Source organism: Panthera onca, chromosome A2 (genome assembly GCF_046562875.1).
Source record: "Panthera onca isolate mPanOnc1 chromosome A2, mPanOnc1 haplotype 2, whole genome shotgun sequence".
Lineage (NCBI taxonomy): Eukaryota > Metazoa > Chordata > Mammalia > Carnivora > Felidae > Panthera > Panthera onca.
Window position 1 is genome coordinate 5,592,676 of NC_138340.1, and position 18,946 is coordinate 5,611,621.

At 55.5% G+C, this 18,946-nt stretch overlaps 1 protein-coding gene across 1 annotated transcript; it reads right to left on the reverse strand.

Annotated features, from left to right (window-relative positions):
- Positions 1–7,366: 7,366 nt before the first annotated feature.
- Positions 7,367–18,089, reverse strand: RAB11B (RAB11B, member RAS oncogene family). Its single transcript, XM_078443474.2, has 5 exons — positions 17,956–18,089; positions 10,537–10,732; positions 9,485–9,678; positions 9,077–9,157; positions 7,367–8,404 (listed from the first exon to the last, which is right to left on the reverse strand). Exons 1-5 carry the CDS (start codon positions 17,993–17,995, stop codon positions 8,259–8,261), a joined length of 657 nt encoding a protein of 218 aa, XP_078299600.1. The 5' UTR covers positions 17,996–18,089; the 3' UTR covers positions 7,367–8,258.
- Positions 18,090–18,946: the final 857 nt, after the last annotated feature.

Genomic DNA, 18,946 nt, shown 5'->3' on the forward strand with positions numbered 1-18,946 from the left:
AAATATTTCCTTGAAAAAGAAGCAATTGAACTGAAAACTAGGAGTAGAGGTGAACTAGGAGAAGAGAGGGAGGAAGAATCCCAGGCAGAGAGTTCAAGCACATGCAAAGAGCTGAGGTAGGATGGAGAATTGCCTCAGTATTTCCTTCCTCTCCTGCCCTATCTTTATGGAATACACAGGCCAGTTCAATGACCTCAGTTACATTCTGTTGTGTTGTACTGGCTTTATTTTTCAAAAGTGAAAAGATAAATCATAACATTGTTTAAAAGGTTAGAGGGAAGAGTAGAAGGAAGGGGACAAAGATACAAGTTAGACTCTTAAAAAATATACCCTGTCTTATATATTTGGTTTTACAACCATGTAAAAATTTTACATAATTATAAAACAAAATTTAAAGCGTAAAGATAGCCCTGAAAACAAAAATAAAACAAAGGAAACCCTGTATCCAGTTGGTACAAAATGACACGGAGATGAACTCCTACTGACTTGAGACCAGGACAGTTTGTCTGCATACCACTACTATATTGTTGATGGTGATGTTGCAATTGTTATTCTGAACTTGTGGCATATTTAGTTTGGGATAAAGCGAAAGCAAAGGAGTACTTACACTGATGTCAAGGACTGGGATTTTCAGAGGGAGTGAAGGAAGTAGGGAGTATAAAGTTGATCACATTAATAAAAACCCTGCAGTCTTGAATTTGAATTGAGAGTGTTGCGATACATTTCACCTATATAAAAAGCAAACATTTCTTTGGTCGGTTGATTGCCCGACTCTTGATTTCAGCTCAGACCACGATCTCACAGTTGGTGAGATCAAGCCCCATGTGGGGCTCTGCACTGATAGCTCGGAGCCTGCTTGGGATTCTTTCTCTCTCTGCCCCTCCTCTGCTCACGTTGTCTCTGTCTCTCTGTCTCTGTCTCTGTCTCTCTCTCTCAAAATAAATAAATAACATTAAAAAATACATTTCCTAGCTCTGTCCACTGAAAAGTTCTGAAACAAAGACTGACTTTGTTGCAATGAGCACTCCTTAAGCCCAGATCATGGTCTCTAAACACCATTTCCAATTGAATGAGCCAGGGTACCTAGGAAATATCTGATTCTGGGTCTGAAGCAGGGAATGTACAAGATGAACCTGGTGCATTCTGGTATACCAGAAAGCACAGGCATTATCAAAGACATTACCTAGTGAGGCAACGTCAGTGGGAGACCAACTAAGAAGCTCTCACTGGCCACAAATGGGATTATTTGCCCTGCAATAAGGGGAATGGTTGCAGTTGATCAAAACACGTCAAATGTTTAAATCCACTCACTGGGGTTTTAAAAATTCTTATCTCAAAATAGCATTGGGGCACCTTGCTGGCTCAGTCTGTAGAGCATGTGGCTCTTGATCTGGGGGGTCATGACTTCAAGCCCCACATTGGGCACAGAGTTTACTTCAAAATAAAAAAGTCAAATGTACATGAAAATTGCAGAAGTGAAAGTTACAGAGCTCCTACAAATTCTTGCCCAGATTCTTCACTTGTTAACATTTCTGAATCCTTTATTTTTTTCTTGTCTGTTTTTTTGTTTTTGTTTTTGTTTTTGTTTTTTTTTTAGTAATCTCTACACCAATGCGGGGCTTAAACTCATGACCCCAAGATTGAGAGTCTCATGCTCTGGGGACTGAGCCAGCCAGGCACCCTTCCAGTGTATATTTCTCAAATATAAGCACACTCTTCCACATAAACACAGTACCACCTTCAAAACCAGGAAGTTAATACTGATCCAAGAGTACCATGTAATTCCCAAATCCCATTCAAAGTTTCAAGAAAGTCCCAAAAGTTTGTTTGTGTGTGTGTCTACGAGACAAAGGGGAAAGCAAATCTTAAGCAGGCTCCATGCTCGACATAGAACCCGACACAGGGCTCGATCCCACAACCCTGGGATCATGACCTGAGCCAAAACCAAGAGTAGAACGCCTAACCGACTGAGCCACTCAGGCACCCTTCCCACGAGGTCCTTTAAAGCTGCAGCATCTATTCCAGATCATACACTGTATTTTTCTAATTTTAGTGTCCTTCATTCGGTAACAATTCTTCAATCTTTGTCTTTCACGACCTTGATGCTTTGGGAGAGTATGAGCTAGCCATTTTGCAGAAAGTTCCTCAATGTATGTGTGTCTACTGTTTTGTCATGATTTAGGCACTTGGAACAAGAACTACAGAAGTGATAAAGCGTTCTCAGTGCATATATCCGGAGGCATAGAATGTTGATTTCTTCCATTACTGATTATGCTAGCCTGTTGAAAATCGTGTCTGCCGGGTGTCCAGCCTGAGCTAGTATGTTCCACTTGTCAATGGTGCTTTATGGGGAAAGACTTTGAAATTAATGAAATATCTGGTTCCTCAACAAACTTTCACCCACTAGATTTATTATCCATTGATGACACACCAATTTTTTTTTTAATTTTGTTGTTAACGTTACTTTAGACAAAGAAGGTTTTATTTTTAAAAAATAAATAAAGCATTCTGGAGGAGGATGGCTGCCGGCATTGGCTTGGTCAAACGATGATAATAGGGTCAGCGACTCTGAGAGTTTTTTGGTCTTTTCCTCATGGTAGTGAAGATGGCTGCTGGGGTTCCAGGCATCATATCCTCAATCAAGGCAGGAAGAAGGGAGTGGCATGGAGGTGTCAGCCTTTTTTAAAACCAGATTACGGTTGCCAAATAACTTTTCTACCTCCGTCTTCGAGCACTTCCTTATATACTGGCTCAACAAAATGTTCCAAGGTGGCATTTTCTTGTTATTTTTACCTGCCCCAGCTCTGGAAGCAACCATTTGTCCCAAGGAGCCCTGGTTTTCATGGGGAATGACATTTAAAAAGCAAGAACTGGTTGCTAGGTGTGGTCACTGTTACTACAGTGGTTATCAATTCTTACTTTTCTCATTGTCATACGTGTGTGTATGTACCTGTTTAGAGACATTTACCTGCCTGTCTATCATCTGTCTGTCCATCCATCCATCCATCCATCCATCTTTAAAACCACGAGTGCACACCCATACCTCTAATTCTAATCTAACACCAAACTTTATCCCAGACACTTTGCATATTTCTAACTTCCTCCTCTGACTGGGAAACCTATGTCTCATGATCCCCAGTACATCTACTCTTTTCCACTCCCCCACCCCGTGTATAGCCTAACTCCTAGATACACTGGTCAAGACTCAGTCCCAGATATATACCGCCTACTCAATTCCACCCCCATTGGCCACACTGGTTGAAAGCGTGGCTCCAACAAAGGAGTTAAATTCATGCACGTTAACTAAAAAAACAAAAACAAAAACAACGCAACAGTGACTGAAGGCTTCTTGGGAAGCCTTTGAGTTGGCACTCAAAATCTCGAAAATTATGAAATTCCAAAGCGGACAAAGAATGAAGTATTTATGCTGGCCCGTACAATCCACAAATCAGGGTAACTACGTAGATGAAGGGAAACTTCTCTTTACAGATGTATTCTAGAAAATACGTGAGGAAGGCTAGATTTCGAATATCGCCATTCTGTAACCCTAATGGGTTGTGAACCTAAGCGATACTTTGCAGCAGCTACAAAGGAGACACGCGCCACAAATGAGACATGCTGACATCATCTGCCTCCTAGTGCGTGCCCACATCACCTCCGAAGTGCTCAGTCCCAAATCTGATCACACTCCACATCTATTAATTTACAGGAAATGCAGGGGACAAAGGGACATGTTAAATGACACCCTAGAGGTCCCTAGAGACAGAAAGCGGATTGGTGGTTGCCAGAGACTGGGGAAGGAAGGGGAAATGGGGAGGAACTGCTTAATGGGTACAGGGTTTCTTTTTGGAGTGGTGCAAACAATTCCGTTGTAGAGTGTGATGATGTTTGCACAAACTTGTGCATATACTCGAAACCGCTGGATGTGCATTTTTAAATGCTTCGAACGGAGAGGTTTAGGTTGGGTGAACTTTATCTCAAATTTTTAAAAAACAAAAAGGGAGAGATCACAGGGATGCTACCAGAAAAATTCAGACGGAGTGACCACAATACAAGTTTTAACTTAATTTAATTTAATTATTTTATGAGAGAGAGTGCATGTGCATGCATGCAAACAGGAAAGGGTCAGAGAGAGAGAGAGAGAGGGAGAGAGCGAGATCCCAAGAGGCTCCACACCGCCAGTGCAGAGCCCGACCCGGGACTTCACACAGGGCTGGATCCCATGACCATGAGATCACTCACTGAGCCAAAATCAAGAGTCAGACACTTAACTAACTTAGCCACCCAGGCACAAGTCTTTGTATTTTAGAGAGAGGTACTGAAATATTAGGGCTGGAATGTGTCTGGAATTGGCACACAGGAAGAGAATAGGGTGAAACCAGATTGGCTGAAGTTGGGTGATGGGCTGATAGGGGTTCTTTAGACTATTCTCTCCACTTTTATGTGTTTAAAATCTTTTGTGGGGCACCTGGGTGGCTCAGTGGGTTAAGCGTCCAAGTCTTGATTTTGGCTCAGGCCATGATCTCACAGTTTGAGCTGATAGCACAGAGCCTGCTTGGGATTCTCTCTCTCTCTCTCTCTCTCTCTCTCTCTATCCCTCCCCTGCTTTCTCTCTCTCTTTTTTATTAAAATTTTTTTTAATGTTTATTTATTTTTGAGAGAGCATGAGTGGGGGAGGGGCAGAGAGAGAGGGAGACACAGAATCCAAAGCAGGCTCCAGGCTCCGAGCTGTCAGCACAGAGCCCAACTCGGGGCTCAAACTCACAAACCGTGAGATCATGACCTGAGCGGAAGCCGGACGCTTAACTGACTGAGCCACCCAGGCGCCCCGCTCTCTCTCTTTCTCAAACAAACAAAAATATTTTGTAATAAAATCTCCTTAATTAATGTAAAAAAAAAAATTCTTCCCCGTCTTTTCTCTCAGGCATTTTCTCCATTTGTTAGGGCTTTCTGGCCCCTGGTAGGCACTCAATAAACACCGGGTGAGGTCTCATAGCTTAGTGGTTACCAACAGCTCTGAGGTTAAAAGTTGTTTGCTTCTTACTAGTTGTAGGACCCAGGGCAAGTCCCTTGCTTCCGTTTCTCATCTCTAAATCAGGGCTAGTAAGCTATGCCCGCCTCCTAGGGTCATTATGAATACCATGACATGTCAAAGACTCACATTGTGTGGAATGTTCTTGTCTTTTTTTTTTAAGTTGTTTTTAATGTTTTTATTTTTGAGACAGAGAGAGACAGAGCATAAGCAGGGGAGGGGAGGAGAGAGGGGGAGCCACAGAAGCGGAAGCGGGCTCCAGGCTCTGAGCTGTCAGCACAGAGCCCGATGTGGGGCTCGAACTCACGGAGGGTGATACCATGACCTGAGCTGAAGTACGGCGCTCAACCGACTGAGCCACCCAGGCGCCCCTGGAGTGTTCTTGTCTTTTATGTCACAATTTATTTAGGTTGATACAGTTCCTCACAAAATTAAACACAGAATTACCATAGACCCAAGCAGTTGCATTTCTGGGTATGTACCTGAAAGGATTGAGAACAGGGACCCGAACACATATCTGTACATCCATGTTCACGGCCGCGTTATCCACAATGGCCAACAAGTGGAAGCCATCCTGGTGTCCATCGATGGATGAATGGACAAACAGGAAGAGGAATGAATATCCATACGATGCACTATTATCATTCAGCCTTTTGTCAAAAAGGGAATTCTAACACCTGCTATGATGTGGACGGACCTCGAAGGCCTTATGCTCAGTGAAATAAGTCAGACACAAAAGAACACATACCGTAGGATCCCACTCACAGGAGGTCCCCAGGTCCTCAGAGGAGTTCCATCCACAGAGACAGAAGGTAGATAGATGGTGGGAGCCGGGAGAGTGGTGCAGGGGCAGGGGAGTCCGTGTTTCATGGGGACAGTTTGGGGAGATGGAAGGTTCTGGAGACAGATGGTGGGGGTGGCTGCTCAACACTGAATGTACTTAATGCCACTGAACTGTATGTTGAAAATGGTCAAGATGGCCAATTTAATGTGTTTATTTTACCATACAAAAAAAAGAGAGACTTAAGAACAGCGCCTAGCACTGAATGAACATGCCGCACTTATTAAATCACTGAAATCTGAGTCATCGAAACAGCATCACTGGACTGCGTGACCCCCCAAGGGAACAGTGTCGGGTTAGTCTTGTTCCCCGGTACGTGCCTCCGGCCTGGCCAATCACAGGGGCTCAGGAAAGATCTGATCTCTGGACTACCTGAAACCCGCCAGGGTGCCTCATTACTTCACCTGGCCCACCCGAAGCCCCCACCCACTCTCTGCCCCCCTCCCCCATGCCCACACTGCCCAAATGGATTCAGCACCCCCGAGGTCTGTGTGAATGGCCCCTGGAGTGTGTGGCCCCACCAGATCCCCCCCACTGTCCCACTGGTGGCCTTGGCCCACGCTGCTCCCTGGCTCACTCCAACTCTATAGGAACGGCTCCCTGTGGCTCAGGGCTCTTCTGGAAGGCCTCTCTGGGTTTGCTCAGCCCTCCAGGCAAGGTGGCCAAAGCCTGAAATTGGGAGAGACTAGACCCCCTTCTCTGGTGGCTCTTCTAGGGGTCAAGGGTATAAGGGGCCTCATGCCAGAGGGTGGAACTTCTGTAACAGCCCCCTGCCCTCACCTGAGGGGCCACAGTGAGTCCCGTGGCTAGTGCACGGATGGGCTGGGGGGTCCACACAGGCCTGGGCTGGGGGTGGGGTGGGGTGGGGATAGCCACACTTCCTATATAGTGGGAAATGGTCCTCAGGCCAGCTCTGCCCACAGGGACCAGGGGAGAAGCTGGATCCTGGGGAGAGGCAGAGAACTCCGGGCTACCTGCCTCCCTCCCACTGGGCCCTCCTTAAAGGTCAGTCTGGGATGGGGAGAGCCGGGGTGGCTCTGGTACCACCAACGTTCCCCAGAGCAGCCCCTCTCGCCTGTCCTTGCGGGGACCCCAGGTGATGAGGCAGCCGTGGACAGCAGGGATGAACAACCCCAAGGCTGCGAATGGAGGGCAGTGGACACGGCTCATGCCCCCCTCCTCCCCCGCCAGGAGGCACCCTGGGATCCTAGGCCAGGAAATTTAATACACCCCCCCCCCCCCAGCCACAGGGGCAGCTTAGAGAGGATCCGATCCTCTCCCCCCCCCGCCCCCCCCCCCCCCCCCCCCAGACCAAGGCCCCTGGGGTCAGCTCGTGGGCCTCCGCATTGTCCCGAGCGGGGCCTCAACCTGGTGTTCTAGCTCCCTGTGGGGCCGGGCCAGGGTGAGGCAGCCCGCAGCAGGGCGTGGGCAGCGAGGAGGACCCAGGTGTGGCCGCCTGGCGGAGAGAAAGAAGACAAAGGCGCAGCGGCAGGTTTCTGTACAGGAAGTCGGAGTATACATTTTAGTAACGGGCTGAAGAAATGAGGCATCCGGGGCAACAGTGCAGGGGCCACAGGGAGAATAAGAGATCGAGAGCTGGGGTTTGGCGTAAATCTTACAAAGTGTATAAAGAATCTGTGTTTCTCTACAATAACAAAAAACCAAAGGCTACAAGAGCGGTTGTATATACAAAACACGGAGATATTGCTTCACTTGCAAACAGGTTCCGGACCAGACGGGAGACAAGACAGAGGGGGGCACAGGGAAGGGCCGGAGAGCGCGCCGCGTGCAAAAGGAGGGGGAGGGGGAGAGGGGGGGGTCTTCTCCCAGCATAAATCTACAGGCGGGAGCTGGAGTCGCGCACGCACGGGAGAGGTCGAAGGCGTGTGCCGGTGCGTGTGCCGGTGCTGGCTGTGCGTGGGGGGACAGGGGTGCCGAGAGCCGAGAGTGTCCGCCTGCCCCGGCCCCCTGGCGCCTTGCTCTTCGAGCATCAGCCCGGAAGGGGGTTCCGGATGGGGACCGCGGACCAGCTGGGCCAACTGGCCACAGAGGGTGGGAGGCAATCGCTCCCTGGAGTCTGCCGTGGAAAACCGGAGAAGCCCGCTCGGTGCGCCCATCCTCCTGGCCCATGCGCCCCGCCCCGCCGAGATGCACACCGAGGCCCCAGAAGAAACCGGGGCTTCCGGCTTTCCTCGAGCGAGCGGGCCGGCAGGTGCCGCCCACTCCTGTTCTTCCGGGGCCACGGCCGGCCAGCCATGCGGAGCTCGATGGGAGGGCAGGAGCCAGTCACGGAGGGGGCGGAGAGGGGAGGGCAGGGAGGACGGCGGGGGGAGGGGCGGGCGGAGGACGAGGACGTGCACGCACGCGCGGGGCGGCGCGGGGCGGTCACAGGTTCTGGCAGCACTGCAGCTTGGTGGGTTTCTGTCCGTCGGTGGTGGGCGGCACGCTGATGTCCACCACGTTGTTGCCGGGGGACTCGTCGTGGGCAGCGCGGTCTGCAATCTGCTTCTGCGACACGATGCGGTAGATCTCTGCGGTGGGGGGGGAGTGGGGGGAGCAGGGGGTGAGCGCGCTGCGCGCCCCGCCCCCCTGTAGGGCTCATCTAGATCTCGCGCCTTGCCCCCGCCCCCCCCCCAGGCTGAGCCCACAGCCCCCACTGTGCCCCCCATCAGGTCAAGGGGAACCGTGGCAGGGGGTGGGCTCCTGGAGGCTTCCACCCTCACCCAGTGCTGGCTGTGTGCTCAGCAAGGCAAGACCGTATCGGGTCACATATAGTCCTTCCCCCCCCCCCCCCCCCCCACCTCCCCTGCCTGGCCTCTGATCCTGTAAGATCAGAGCTCCCCTCCCTCCCCACCCCCCCAGAATAAACTCTCAGAAGCCCGAGGGCCCTGCGCCCCTGATGCCGCCTGCTCAGCAGCTGCCCAAGCTGGCTGTTCTCTGGTGAAGCCAGGGAGGGCCCCCCTGGAGAAGCTGGGTGGAGGGAGGGTCTCTATGTCCTGAGTGCCAGCAGGGCCGCGATCTGGCCTGAGCCCATGGAGCACGCCAAGTCTGTTCTCAGTCCAGACCCACTCACAGGTTTAAAGAATAAAGCTCCAGAGGTTATGTTCCGGAGCCTGCAACCCGAGTGGCCGGTGCTCCTGTCACGCCCACCCTCCCCAGGCACGCGGGGGGCCACTGTGGCTTCAGCCAGGCCCTGTGACCACCTGTGAGGATGTTCTTGAAAGCTTCCTCTACGTTGGTGGAATCCAAGGCTGAGGTCTCAATGAAGGACAAGTTGTTCTTTTCTGGAACAAAAAGAATAATGCCCAGGTGAGCGGGGAGGTGGTGGAAGGTGCTGTCCTGCACCCTCTCGGGGACCCTGCTTGCCTGGCCCAGGAAAAAGAAGGGTCAGGGTCAAAGAGAGAGGACTGAGATGCCCACGCATCAGGAAGGGGAAGCTGGCACTGAGGCCGTGGGCGCAGACAGGGAAGATGGCAGGGGCCGGGGTGGGGGTGCTGCCTGACTTCCAGATGCTTCTCCGATGCCTCAGTCACATGCCTTTCGGGAATGTGGCCCGTGGGGGAAGCCCCGGCAGCCCCCAGCCTCACCCGCTCCGGCCCAGCGTGACCCACCTGCAAAGGCACGAGCCTCGTCAGTGGGCACGGCCCGCAGGTGGCGCAGGTCACTCTTGTTGCCCACCAGCATGATGACGATGTTGCTGTCGGCGTGGTCCCGCAGCTCCTTCAGCCAGCGCTCCACGTTCTCGTAGGTCAGGTGCTTGGCGATGTCATACACCAGCAGGGCACCCACCGCGCCGCGGTAGTAGCTGTGGGGCAGGACGCGGGGCCCAAGCCTGAGCCGGCCGCCAGTTCCCTGCACCAGGCTCCGGGGGCGGCACTCCTCAGCCCACACACAGAGCAGGAGGCACAGGGCCCGCCCGAGGGGCAGCCGTGGCCGAGGTTCAGGCTCTGCTCCCCAGGTTCAGCTCGGGAATACGGGACCAGAGGAAGTAGTCTGGGACCCAAAGTCCGAAGACACCCTTGGGGTCAGCCACAAAAGGGGAGAAGGAAAGGGCCACTGCTGGGCAAAAGCTCCAGCGCCCACCAAAGGCTCGGCCAGCCTGACCACCAAGGAGGCTGACAGACACACACCCATCCCGAGGGATTAAGGACATGAGAAGGTGACCAGCGGGGGTAGTCCGGAGGACGCAGCCGACGGACAGGGAAGGTCTGGGAAGAGGCAGCCCCAGTGGGTACTGGTGGCCGGGGAGCACCGGGAGCCGCGTGGGAGGACAGGACAGGTGTGGGACCAGGTGGGAGCTGAAGCGCAGAGGGAAGCTGAGGGAAGGCAGGCAGGGCTGGCGAGCGGCCACAGGGGCCCAAGCCGGTCCGGGGTAACAACTCTCGTCGTGCAGCCAGCTCCCAGCAAAATCGCAGGGCTTCACGGGACTCCGGGGGCCAGAGACACTGCAGGACATGCCTGCCCCGGGGTCACAGAGTGGCCGAGACTGGGCACACGGGTCTTCCCGAGGATCCCCTAGCTCCTGGGGGTCTTGTCCCTCCACCGCGGGCCCCCCACCCTCAGAGATCCGCTCTGTCCTCCTCCGACGCGAGTCCTACCCATCCTTCTCCCCAGGGGCCCCCCCACCCACGGCTGCCTGCATCACCCCGGCCCTGTCGCTCACGCAGAGGTGATGGCACGGTAGCGCTCCTGGCCGGCGGTGTCCCAGATCTGCGCCTTGATGGTCTTGCCGTCCACCTGGATGCTGCGGGTGGCAAACTCCACGCCGATGGTGCTCTTGCTCTCCAGGTTGAACTCGTTGCGGGTGAAGCGTGATAGCAGGTTGCTCTTCCCCACGCCTGAGTCCCCAATGAGCACCACTTTGGGGGCAGGAGGGACACGGGTAAGACTCTGCGGGCCGGCGTCCCCGAGCCACGGCCCACACACCACCCACGTCCACCTATAGAACGGTGGCGTCCCAGGTGCGGAGCCAACTTGGAAACCGACATCGGGGCGGTCGGAGCCCGAGGCACCGCGTTTCCCGGGGCAGAAGCAAACAGAGGCTCTGGGCCTCCAGAAGCACAGCCACTGCGGACAGCACGACACCCCTGCCGTCTCTGGTCTCTTCAGAGCAGAGCTGCCTCAGCTGCGGTGTAGGGACCCAGACATTCTGGCAGGCAGGCAGGGTGGGGATCCCACTCGGAACCCCTGAACCTCCACGGCAGCCCGGTGGCCAAGAAAGCTCCAGGGCTGGGCAACCTTGGGCAAGTCACTTAACCTCTCTGGGCTGCCTTTTCTGCAAGACGGGGACTCGAGGAGAAATGGCAGGATCAGAACTCCGCTAGCATCTAGCGTGCTAAGACAGGCAGGGGAGCGGTTATTACTACAGTTCCCCTAGGTTCTTACCTGCAGGGGTCTGTCTCTGGAGCTGTAAGTAACAGGAAATGGGAAGCCTCACCCCCCCCCCCCCCTTCCTTCTGGAGAGCTGCTGCAAGCCAATCCACATTCGGGCCCCAGCACAGTCACAGCTGGTTCATGCGGAACAGGAATGTGCCCTCTGGATGCAGCTGGGAGGGGACAGAGACCGCCACCCCCACAGCCCCAGAGTCAGCCCTTTCTGCAGACATCCAGAGCAAGAGTCGTCCTGAGGAGGGCAGAGCAGGCCCCTCCAGTCTCTGCCTTTATCCCTCTCTTTCCCAAGTTTCCTGCCCCAGCCATAGAAGCATTGCCTCTAGGGGCCAAGGCATCCCAGGCTCTGTGATAGGGCCACGTGACATGGTCCAGGAGTCTGAGCCCAAGAGGCTGTCCTTAGACCCAGGTAGTCTCACGTCTGTGTGTGCACAGTGTATGTGCCACACACGCACGCGCGGCTATACGTACAACGTAGAAGAAACAGTACGTGGCTGTCTGGCCAGAGACCCCAGGCGGAAACCACACGTGGGGGCCTTGGGCTCTGGCACCCAAGGGTGGGTCTGTCCAGTGGAAAGTCACGGGGGCTGTAGCCTTGGTCACCCACAGCCCTAGTTAAAAGTTTTTCCTCGGTGGAAAGTTGTCTATGTGCATGCCCAAATTCCCACGGCTTCTGACCGGCGTCACTGCCCCCACTCTGGTCCGCAACACACGTGTCCCTCCGCAGCCCTGGTGGTCACGCTCGTACCAACAGGCTGTTTTCCTGGAGGCCACCAGAGGGCGCCTGTGAGCTGCCAAGCCAGGCCCCGCCCTCCTCTGCCCACAGTCTTCCAGGGCGCCCACCTCCCTGGGGTAAAAGTCCAAGTCCAGGCCCACCCACAGAGCCTTGCATGACCTGCCCCGTGCCCTCCCTGCCCTCCCCTCCTCCCTCCCTCCCTCTCGCCCACTCTGCTCCTGCCACACGGGCCTCCTCACCAGGACTAGGAGGTATACAGGGGCACGTTGCACTTCGCCTGGACCGTTCTTCCCCAGGTACCTGCCTGGTGTCTGCCCTCGTCTCCTCGGTGTGGTCCCTCTGATGGCACTCGACCAAAGAGGCCTTCGCTGCCATCCGCTTAAAAGCCCACTCCCTGCCCCACCTGACTTCCTCCACAGCTCTCCCCGCTCTCTCACACTGCAGCCTTCACTTACTTATTTAGTCTTTCCCACTGGGCTACAAGGGCAGGAACCTCAGACAGCCTCCTTCCCTGCTGGGTCCCAGCCTGGTGCAGCGCCCAGCACGCAGGGGGCACCTGATCCACGCCTGCAGAATGAACCAATGCCAAGGCGGCCGGTGGAGCGTCCCAGCCTCCCTGCCCCCTGGAAGATGCCCAGGTTACCATCCTCAGGCCGCAGGTGAGGAGGCGGGCAAGGCACCCAGGACCCCGCACCCTCTCTCGGCCGGCTACTTTACAGCCAAGAACACTAAGAGCAAGAATGTTTAATGAGCCTGTACTGGGATGACTCGGTCGGTTAAGCGTCCGACTTCAGCTCAGGTCATGATCTCACAGTCTGTGGGTTCGAGCCCCGCATGGGGCTCTGTGTTGACAGCTCAGAGCCTGGAGCCTACTTCGGATCCTGTGTCTCCCTCTCTCTCTCTGCCCCTCCCCTGTCCATGCTCTGTCTCTTTCACTCTCAAAAATGAATAAATGTTAAAAAAGATTATTTTTTTAATGAGTCTGTACTAAGAAAGCCCTTGGTGGACCCCCCTCACACACACGTCTCATGTAACCTTTACGGGTTAGGAAGCGGGAGAATGCCAAGCCTAACGCGGGCTCGCTCCTACCTCCCAACCATGCTCACCAGACAGTGACTTGCCCAGGTCCTCCTGTCTGGAAAGGTGTCCATCAGGATTTGAACCCGTCTTCTGCATCCAGGGCTGAGCTCAAGGGCGGGAGGGGGGGGGGAGGCTTCCTGACCCTTGGAATACATGGCAAACTCCTGCTCATCCTTCAAAACCCCTCAAGTCAGGCCTCTCCTCTCCCCTCAAACCACCATGTGGCCTGGCCCACGACACCTGTGATAACAGGGCCAGTGTTCTCTTGTGACACTGGGGGTGCCCAACAGAAGATGGCGAGCTGACATCAGAGAAAGGTGGAAAGAGTGGGGACGGACATGGGCCCGTGGCTCTCAGCCATGCTGTGGGGCCCACCACCTACACGCCCAAGCCCTCTCCTTCCCACGGGGCCAGGGGGACCTGGGCAAGGCTGGAGGGGTGTACTCACAATTTTTATACCCTTAGGAAGAGAACAGGAAATGACCAAGAGGGTGCCTTTTGGGCCCTGCCCTGTATCCCCACCCCTACCTGCTCCCTCCCTTCCCAGCCTTGGCACAACTATACAACTTCAGAGTCCCCTTGGCCCCACCCACTCTGCTGTGGCCTAGCCAACAAGCCCCTTAGCACCTCAGGCCAGGCTCAGCCCTAAAGGCTTTGTGACTGTGTTCTCAGGGCCACCCCTGGGACAAATGTTCATACTATCATTCCCCTTCTACAGTTGGGGACACTCAACCCAGAGTGACAAAGTTCCTGGTCCAGGGTCCCCCAGTGAGAAAGTGGAGGCCAGAGCAGGATGAGAGCCACCAGCCACGGCCCAGACGAACGACGGGAAGGCCAGGCTGCTTGGACAGTCCCTGGCACACGGTGCCCAATGCAGAGAGGTGGCCGGTGGGGCAGTGGCCAGGCTGGCCCCTTGTGCAGGCTGGGAATGAGAACGGCATTGTCCAAGGCACAAGTGATCTACTGTCTTGGGGGAAATAAAGGGCCCTTGAGGACACAGCCCGTAGAATTTCCACAGAAGTTGGTGGCACCAATGGCCAGGGAAACTGCCTCCCTGGACATGCCATTTGGCTGGCAGAGCAGGCAAGCCCAGTTGGCAAAAACAAAGAGTTGGCACCTCTTAAAGCCCAGGGTCCTCTGACCTGCCCCATGATAGCACGGCACCCCTGGAGCCCGCACTCAGGACATTCATGGACTGAGTGGCCATTTGCGGGGATAGGGGAGCTGGCTCCCCTACTCCAGCAAGAACAGGACCCTGCCTCTCCTGCAGGAAGCCAGCCCTGACCATCCCAGGCCCCAGGGACTGGCGCTTGGGGGCAATCTTGCCACAGCCATGTCCTGGGGCATCAGAGTAGACGACAGACAGGTGCCCAAAGCCAGGACACAGGGAAGGCTGCTCACTGGAGGAAGATGGTGCGCTTGGGTCCTTCCCGGCGGGTCTGGTGGGGGGCCTGCCTGGGCTGGAGAGCCAGGAGGCTGCCTCGGAAGCACTCAGCAGAGGCGGGTGAGCACTGGGGCCTGGCCTGTTCCCTGGGTGCCGGCTGCAGCTCTCTGCTCGACCCCTTTCCCAAAAGGACTTGAAGATGGTCCAGGGGTAGACAAAGCCTGGAGGACAAGGTCCTGGGCTACCTCAGCAGCGTCCCACTTCAACCCACATCCTCACAGGCTAGGTGAGTGGCCAGGGGCTCTAGGAAGTCCTCGGCGGCCCTTGGGGACATAGCTGCTCCCACTGTGGATCCCGCAGCCTGGCCTACCAGAAGAGAGGTCAGAGGTGGCCCCCAGGGATTGATCTGCAGGCTGGGAAAATAGCCCCATGGCTGACAGGATAAAATGTTAGCAGGATAAACGTGCAGATCTATAATTAGGTACAAATAAACAACCTTACTCCTGCGGGAGGAGGGGAATGTGCAGTGAGGAAAACACCCAGGGGGATTCTATTGGCCTTGGTCTTGGAGGTCAAGGGAGCTAACGTGTGATGTGGCTGCCAACATAACCAAGGCGGTGGCAGGAGGGCTAAACAAGGGGCAGGCTGTGTCCCGGGTGAAAAGTGTGGCCTCTCCGTGCCAAGGGAAGGGCCAGAAGGTGACTAAAGCCTGGGGGAGGCTGAGCACAGGGTTGGGGGCAGGAGGATCATTGGCCCCCCCGCTCCTGAACGGCCCCCTCCGACCAGAAAGCAGGGCTGGCAAGCCTCGAGGTCAGAAAGTTGGCCCCTGTGGGGTGCCTGGTGGCTCAGTTGGTTAAGCATCTGACTCTTGGTTTTGATTCAGGTCATGATCTCACGGTTCGTGAGTTCAAGCCCCTCGTTGGGCTCTGTGCAGATGGCATGGAGCCCACTTGGGATTCTCTCTCTGCCCCTCCTTTGCTCATGCTCTCTCTCTCTCTCTCTCTCTCTCTAAAAAGAAACAAAACATTTGATAAAAAACAAACAAACAAAAAAGAAAGTTGGCCCCTGTCACCCTTTCTGGTACACTCTTACCTTGTGCACTTGTCTAATGCCCAGACCTGCCCCTCTGCAGGCCACAGGGGTCTTAGGAGGGTCCGGGGAGACAGTATATTCATGTTTCTGTCTCAGCTGTCTTGTCACTGGCAAGTGAGGGGACAGTGGTGGCTTGCCTACCTGCTGGCTTCTTTTCCTTTCTTCTGTATGTGCCAGACCCACCCAGTTTCCTTTTCCCGTTTAAGTGAGTGAAAAACTGAGTGGATTTAAAGAGATACATGAAAAGACAATGAGGAGACCTCCAATAAGGCATCCGTGTGGATAGGTGGTCTCAGATGACCGCAGTCTGGGAAGTACTGACCTTGTGGGTTAGACTTTCACTCCTAACTCTGCTTGGAAAGGTCAGCAGGGCACCTGCCAACTCAGGAAACGAGGCTAGTGGGAGAGGAAAGCAGGACAGGCAACCTCCCCACCCCCACCCCTGCCAATTGCCGCAGAAGCCAGATCTGTGTTTCCAGGAAGCAGACTCTGGAGATTGAGTCCCGGGAAGCGCGCAGCCGCCCCACTGCCCCTGACCCAGTAACGGTGCTTCTGGGAACGTACTTCAAAGAAATAACCCAAAGGGCAAAAGATGACTGGGAAAAACACTGAGCTGAGTTATTTATAACAGCAAGTGCTTGAAAATAACAAGTGGGAAAGGACCATCAAAACCTGGCGGTGACTCCCGGGGAAACGCCCCCTGCCCTGGGGGTCCCCATCCAGGTGGGTGACCAGCCAGGACCTGGGGAGCAGTGGCCTCCGGGCACCAGCTGCAGCAGGATGGAGTCCGATCCACCTGTCGCCAGTCCCCAAAGCCCTGACTGAGCTTCCCCGGCCCCTAACGTGAGACCCCCAAGGCTCAGTCAGGCCTTGGACTGATGCTTGCTGACCACACAGCTTCACCTGCCAGTGACGTATCAGCCTGCACACAGCTCCTTGGGCCCACGGTGCTGTGTGCCAACTCTGGGCCTTTGCATGGGCCCTCCCCCAGCCCAGAAGCCTCTCACCACATGGATATCTCAGGTAGGGAGTGCTCCACCTGGCTCTCCACAGCCCCAAGATCCCCAGGCTCCCAGCCCCAACGTGTTAGAGGAGACCACAGACACAATGGTCAGCGACGGACACAGACTGCACTCCCAGGGATCTCCAGGCTTGCCCAACGAGGGGGAGATACCAACAGGTGGTGTGGGAGGCAGACCCTCAAGCGGCAGGCGGCAGGACAATGGTGTCTCACGGGGCCCCAGGGTAGCTATCAAGGGCAACCACTGTCGTCCAGGGAGCCCAGGACGGACAGCACAGGACCTGGCCAAAGCCCAGGTTGGCACCGTGAAGCCAGTGACTCTGAAATCAGTGCACAACGCCAGCGATGTGGATGGCGGGAGTCTTCCCAGCTGGGGCTGCAGGCTGAGGGAGCTAGGCCGGCAATGGCTGCCTGACCTGCCGAGGCCTCACTCGAGGCTCTAGAGCCCTCTGTCCCTTGGGCAGGGACGATCCTCCAGCAGGTTGGCGGAAAGCAGGCCTACCAGTGCGCATGTGTGGGGAGAGGTGGTCTGATAGGTTTATTAGTCCCATATATACTCAGGTGGTAAAGCCCACAGCTGACCTGGATTCAAATCCTGCTCCAACACGTGCCCTCTCTCTCTGGGTCTCAGTTTCCCAGTCCATAGAGAGAGGCTGGAGAATATCGACGACTTCACAGGGCTGGGGTGAATTCATGTAACGAATTCATGAGCGGGAATGCTTGGGAAAGGGCGGGTACTTCGATAATTCTATTAAGAGTTCTGAGAGTTCAAAGATAATTGTTGCGGTTAACCACCGAGCCTGGCACACACAATCCCCCCGCGAGGCGCCCCTCCAAGCAATTCTGGGTCAGCACCCCACTCCAGGGTCCCCTACCACACACCTCAACCCCTACCATGCCGTCTCTTCCCGCCCCCAGACATGCTGCTACCAATCAGGGCTGGCTCCTCCCACTCCGCGAGAGCACCACCCCCACCTGCCCCGTCCCAGCCCACTTCTTGGGCACGCCCACCACGCTCTAGCCCCGCCTCTGGCGGCCCCGCCCCCGTCTCGAATGGAGCTTTCCATCCAGCCCGGCCCGCCAAACGCTGGGGAGGCCCCGCTCCCGGAGGCCCCGCCCCTAACGGCCTCTCCCACCGCTTCGGGCCCCACCCCCTCTCGGCCCCAGCCCCGCCTCGGCGCATCCAAGGCCCCCAGGCCTCTCTGGGCCGCCGGTCCGGTCCGCAAAGCTGACTGAGCCCAGACTTCCCTGGCCTTCCCGGCTGCCTGACCCGCCGGGCCCCAAGTCCCGGGCTCCGGCCTGGGCCCAGCGGTCTGGAGCGCAGCCTCGGTCCGCCACCTCCCCGTCGTCCCCTCGCCCGTCTGTGTCCCACCGACCGCACCTTTGAATAGGTAGTCGTACTCGTCGTCCCGGGTCCCCATTGTCCTGGCGCTTCCGGCGGGATCGGCGACTCCGCAGCCCCACCACAAACACCCGACGGGGGCGGAGCCGGCGCCGCGCAGAGCGGCGGATGGATGACCAATAAGAGGCGGGTGGCGTAGCGACCGGCACCCAGGACAACCAATTACAGGCGGAAGCAGAGCCTCAGGGGTGGGCGCTGCCTGGGATCCACCCCTCTCGCCCTCGGTCTCCTGGAGAAAGGCGGAAGGAATGCGGACCTTTTTGAAGTGACGGCCGCGTCAGCCTATCAGAGGTGGGCTCTGGAAGGCGGGGCGGAAGACTGTAAGAATGAAACAGATTGATGGAGCGAGTAACCAATGAGAGGCCTGATTCAGGAGATTCCGGAGTACCAGAGGACCTGTCCGGGAAGGGAAATGGGTCTACGTCCAGGTGATGTTACGCTATTTAACGTCCCGATGACGTCATAGGTCAATACGCTCTGCTCTGCCTCCTCCGCCCTGGCAAATGACCGTTTCCGGGGGCCTCTGAGCTGGTGGGGGAGGGGGGATTTCCACCTAGTGTTTCCCTGTCCTCGCTTGGTTGGGTTTCCATCACTACGTTTCTGAGTCATTAAGATACCCCTCTACCTCAGTTTTCTCCGCTACATAACGGAAGGAACTCACCTCCTGGAATCTTTTGAGGATAACTAGATCAATTCCCTAAACACTCAGTAAATCAACCATCCACTTTCTGTCATTAAGTCTTTAACAAATATTTATGAAATCCTTCCTGGACGTCAGACTCTCTCCAACATGATCTCCCCTTCTCTAAATCCTCGCCTTGTTTTATTTCGCATCCCCACCTCCCCACCCTGAGGGTTTATCACTACCTGACATTAGATTATGTATTTCTGGGGGTGTCTGGCGGGCCCAGTCGGTGGAGCCTATGACTCTTGATCTCAGTCAGGGTGGGGAGTTTGGGCCCCACGTTGG

Excerpts from the sequence above, each read along its gene's own strand:
- RAB11B (XM_078443474.2), bottom strand. The coding sequence starts at position 17,995 with ATGGGGACCCGGGACGACGAGTACGACTACCTATTCAAAG. Across the intron at positions 9,679-10,536 it reads TACCGTGCCATCACCTCTGC|CTACTACCGCGGCGCGGTGG; the intron begins GTGAGCGACAGG and ends CCTGCCCCACAG. Across the intron at positions 8,405-9,076 it reads TTTCAAGAACATCCTCACAG|AGATCTACCGCATCGTGTCG; the intron begins GTGGTCACAGGG and ends CCCCCACCGCAG.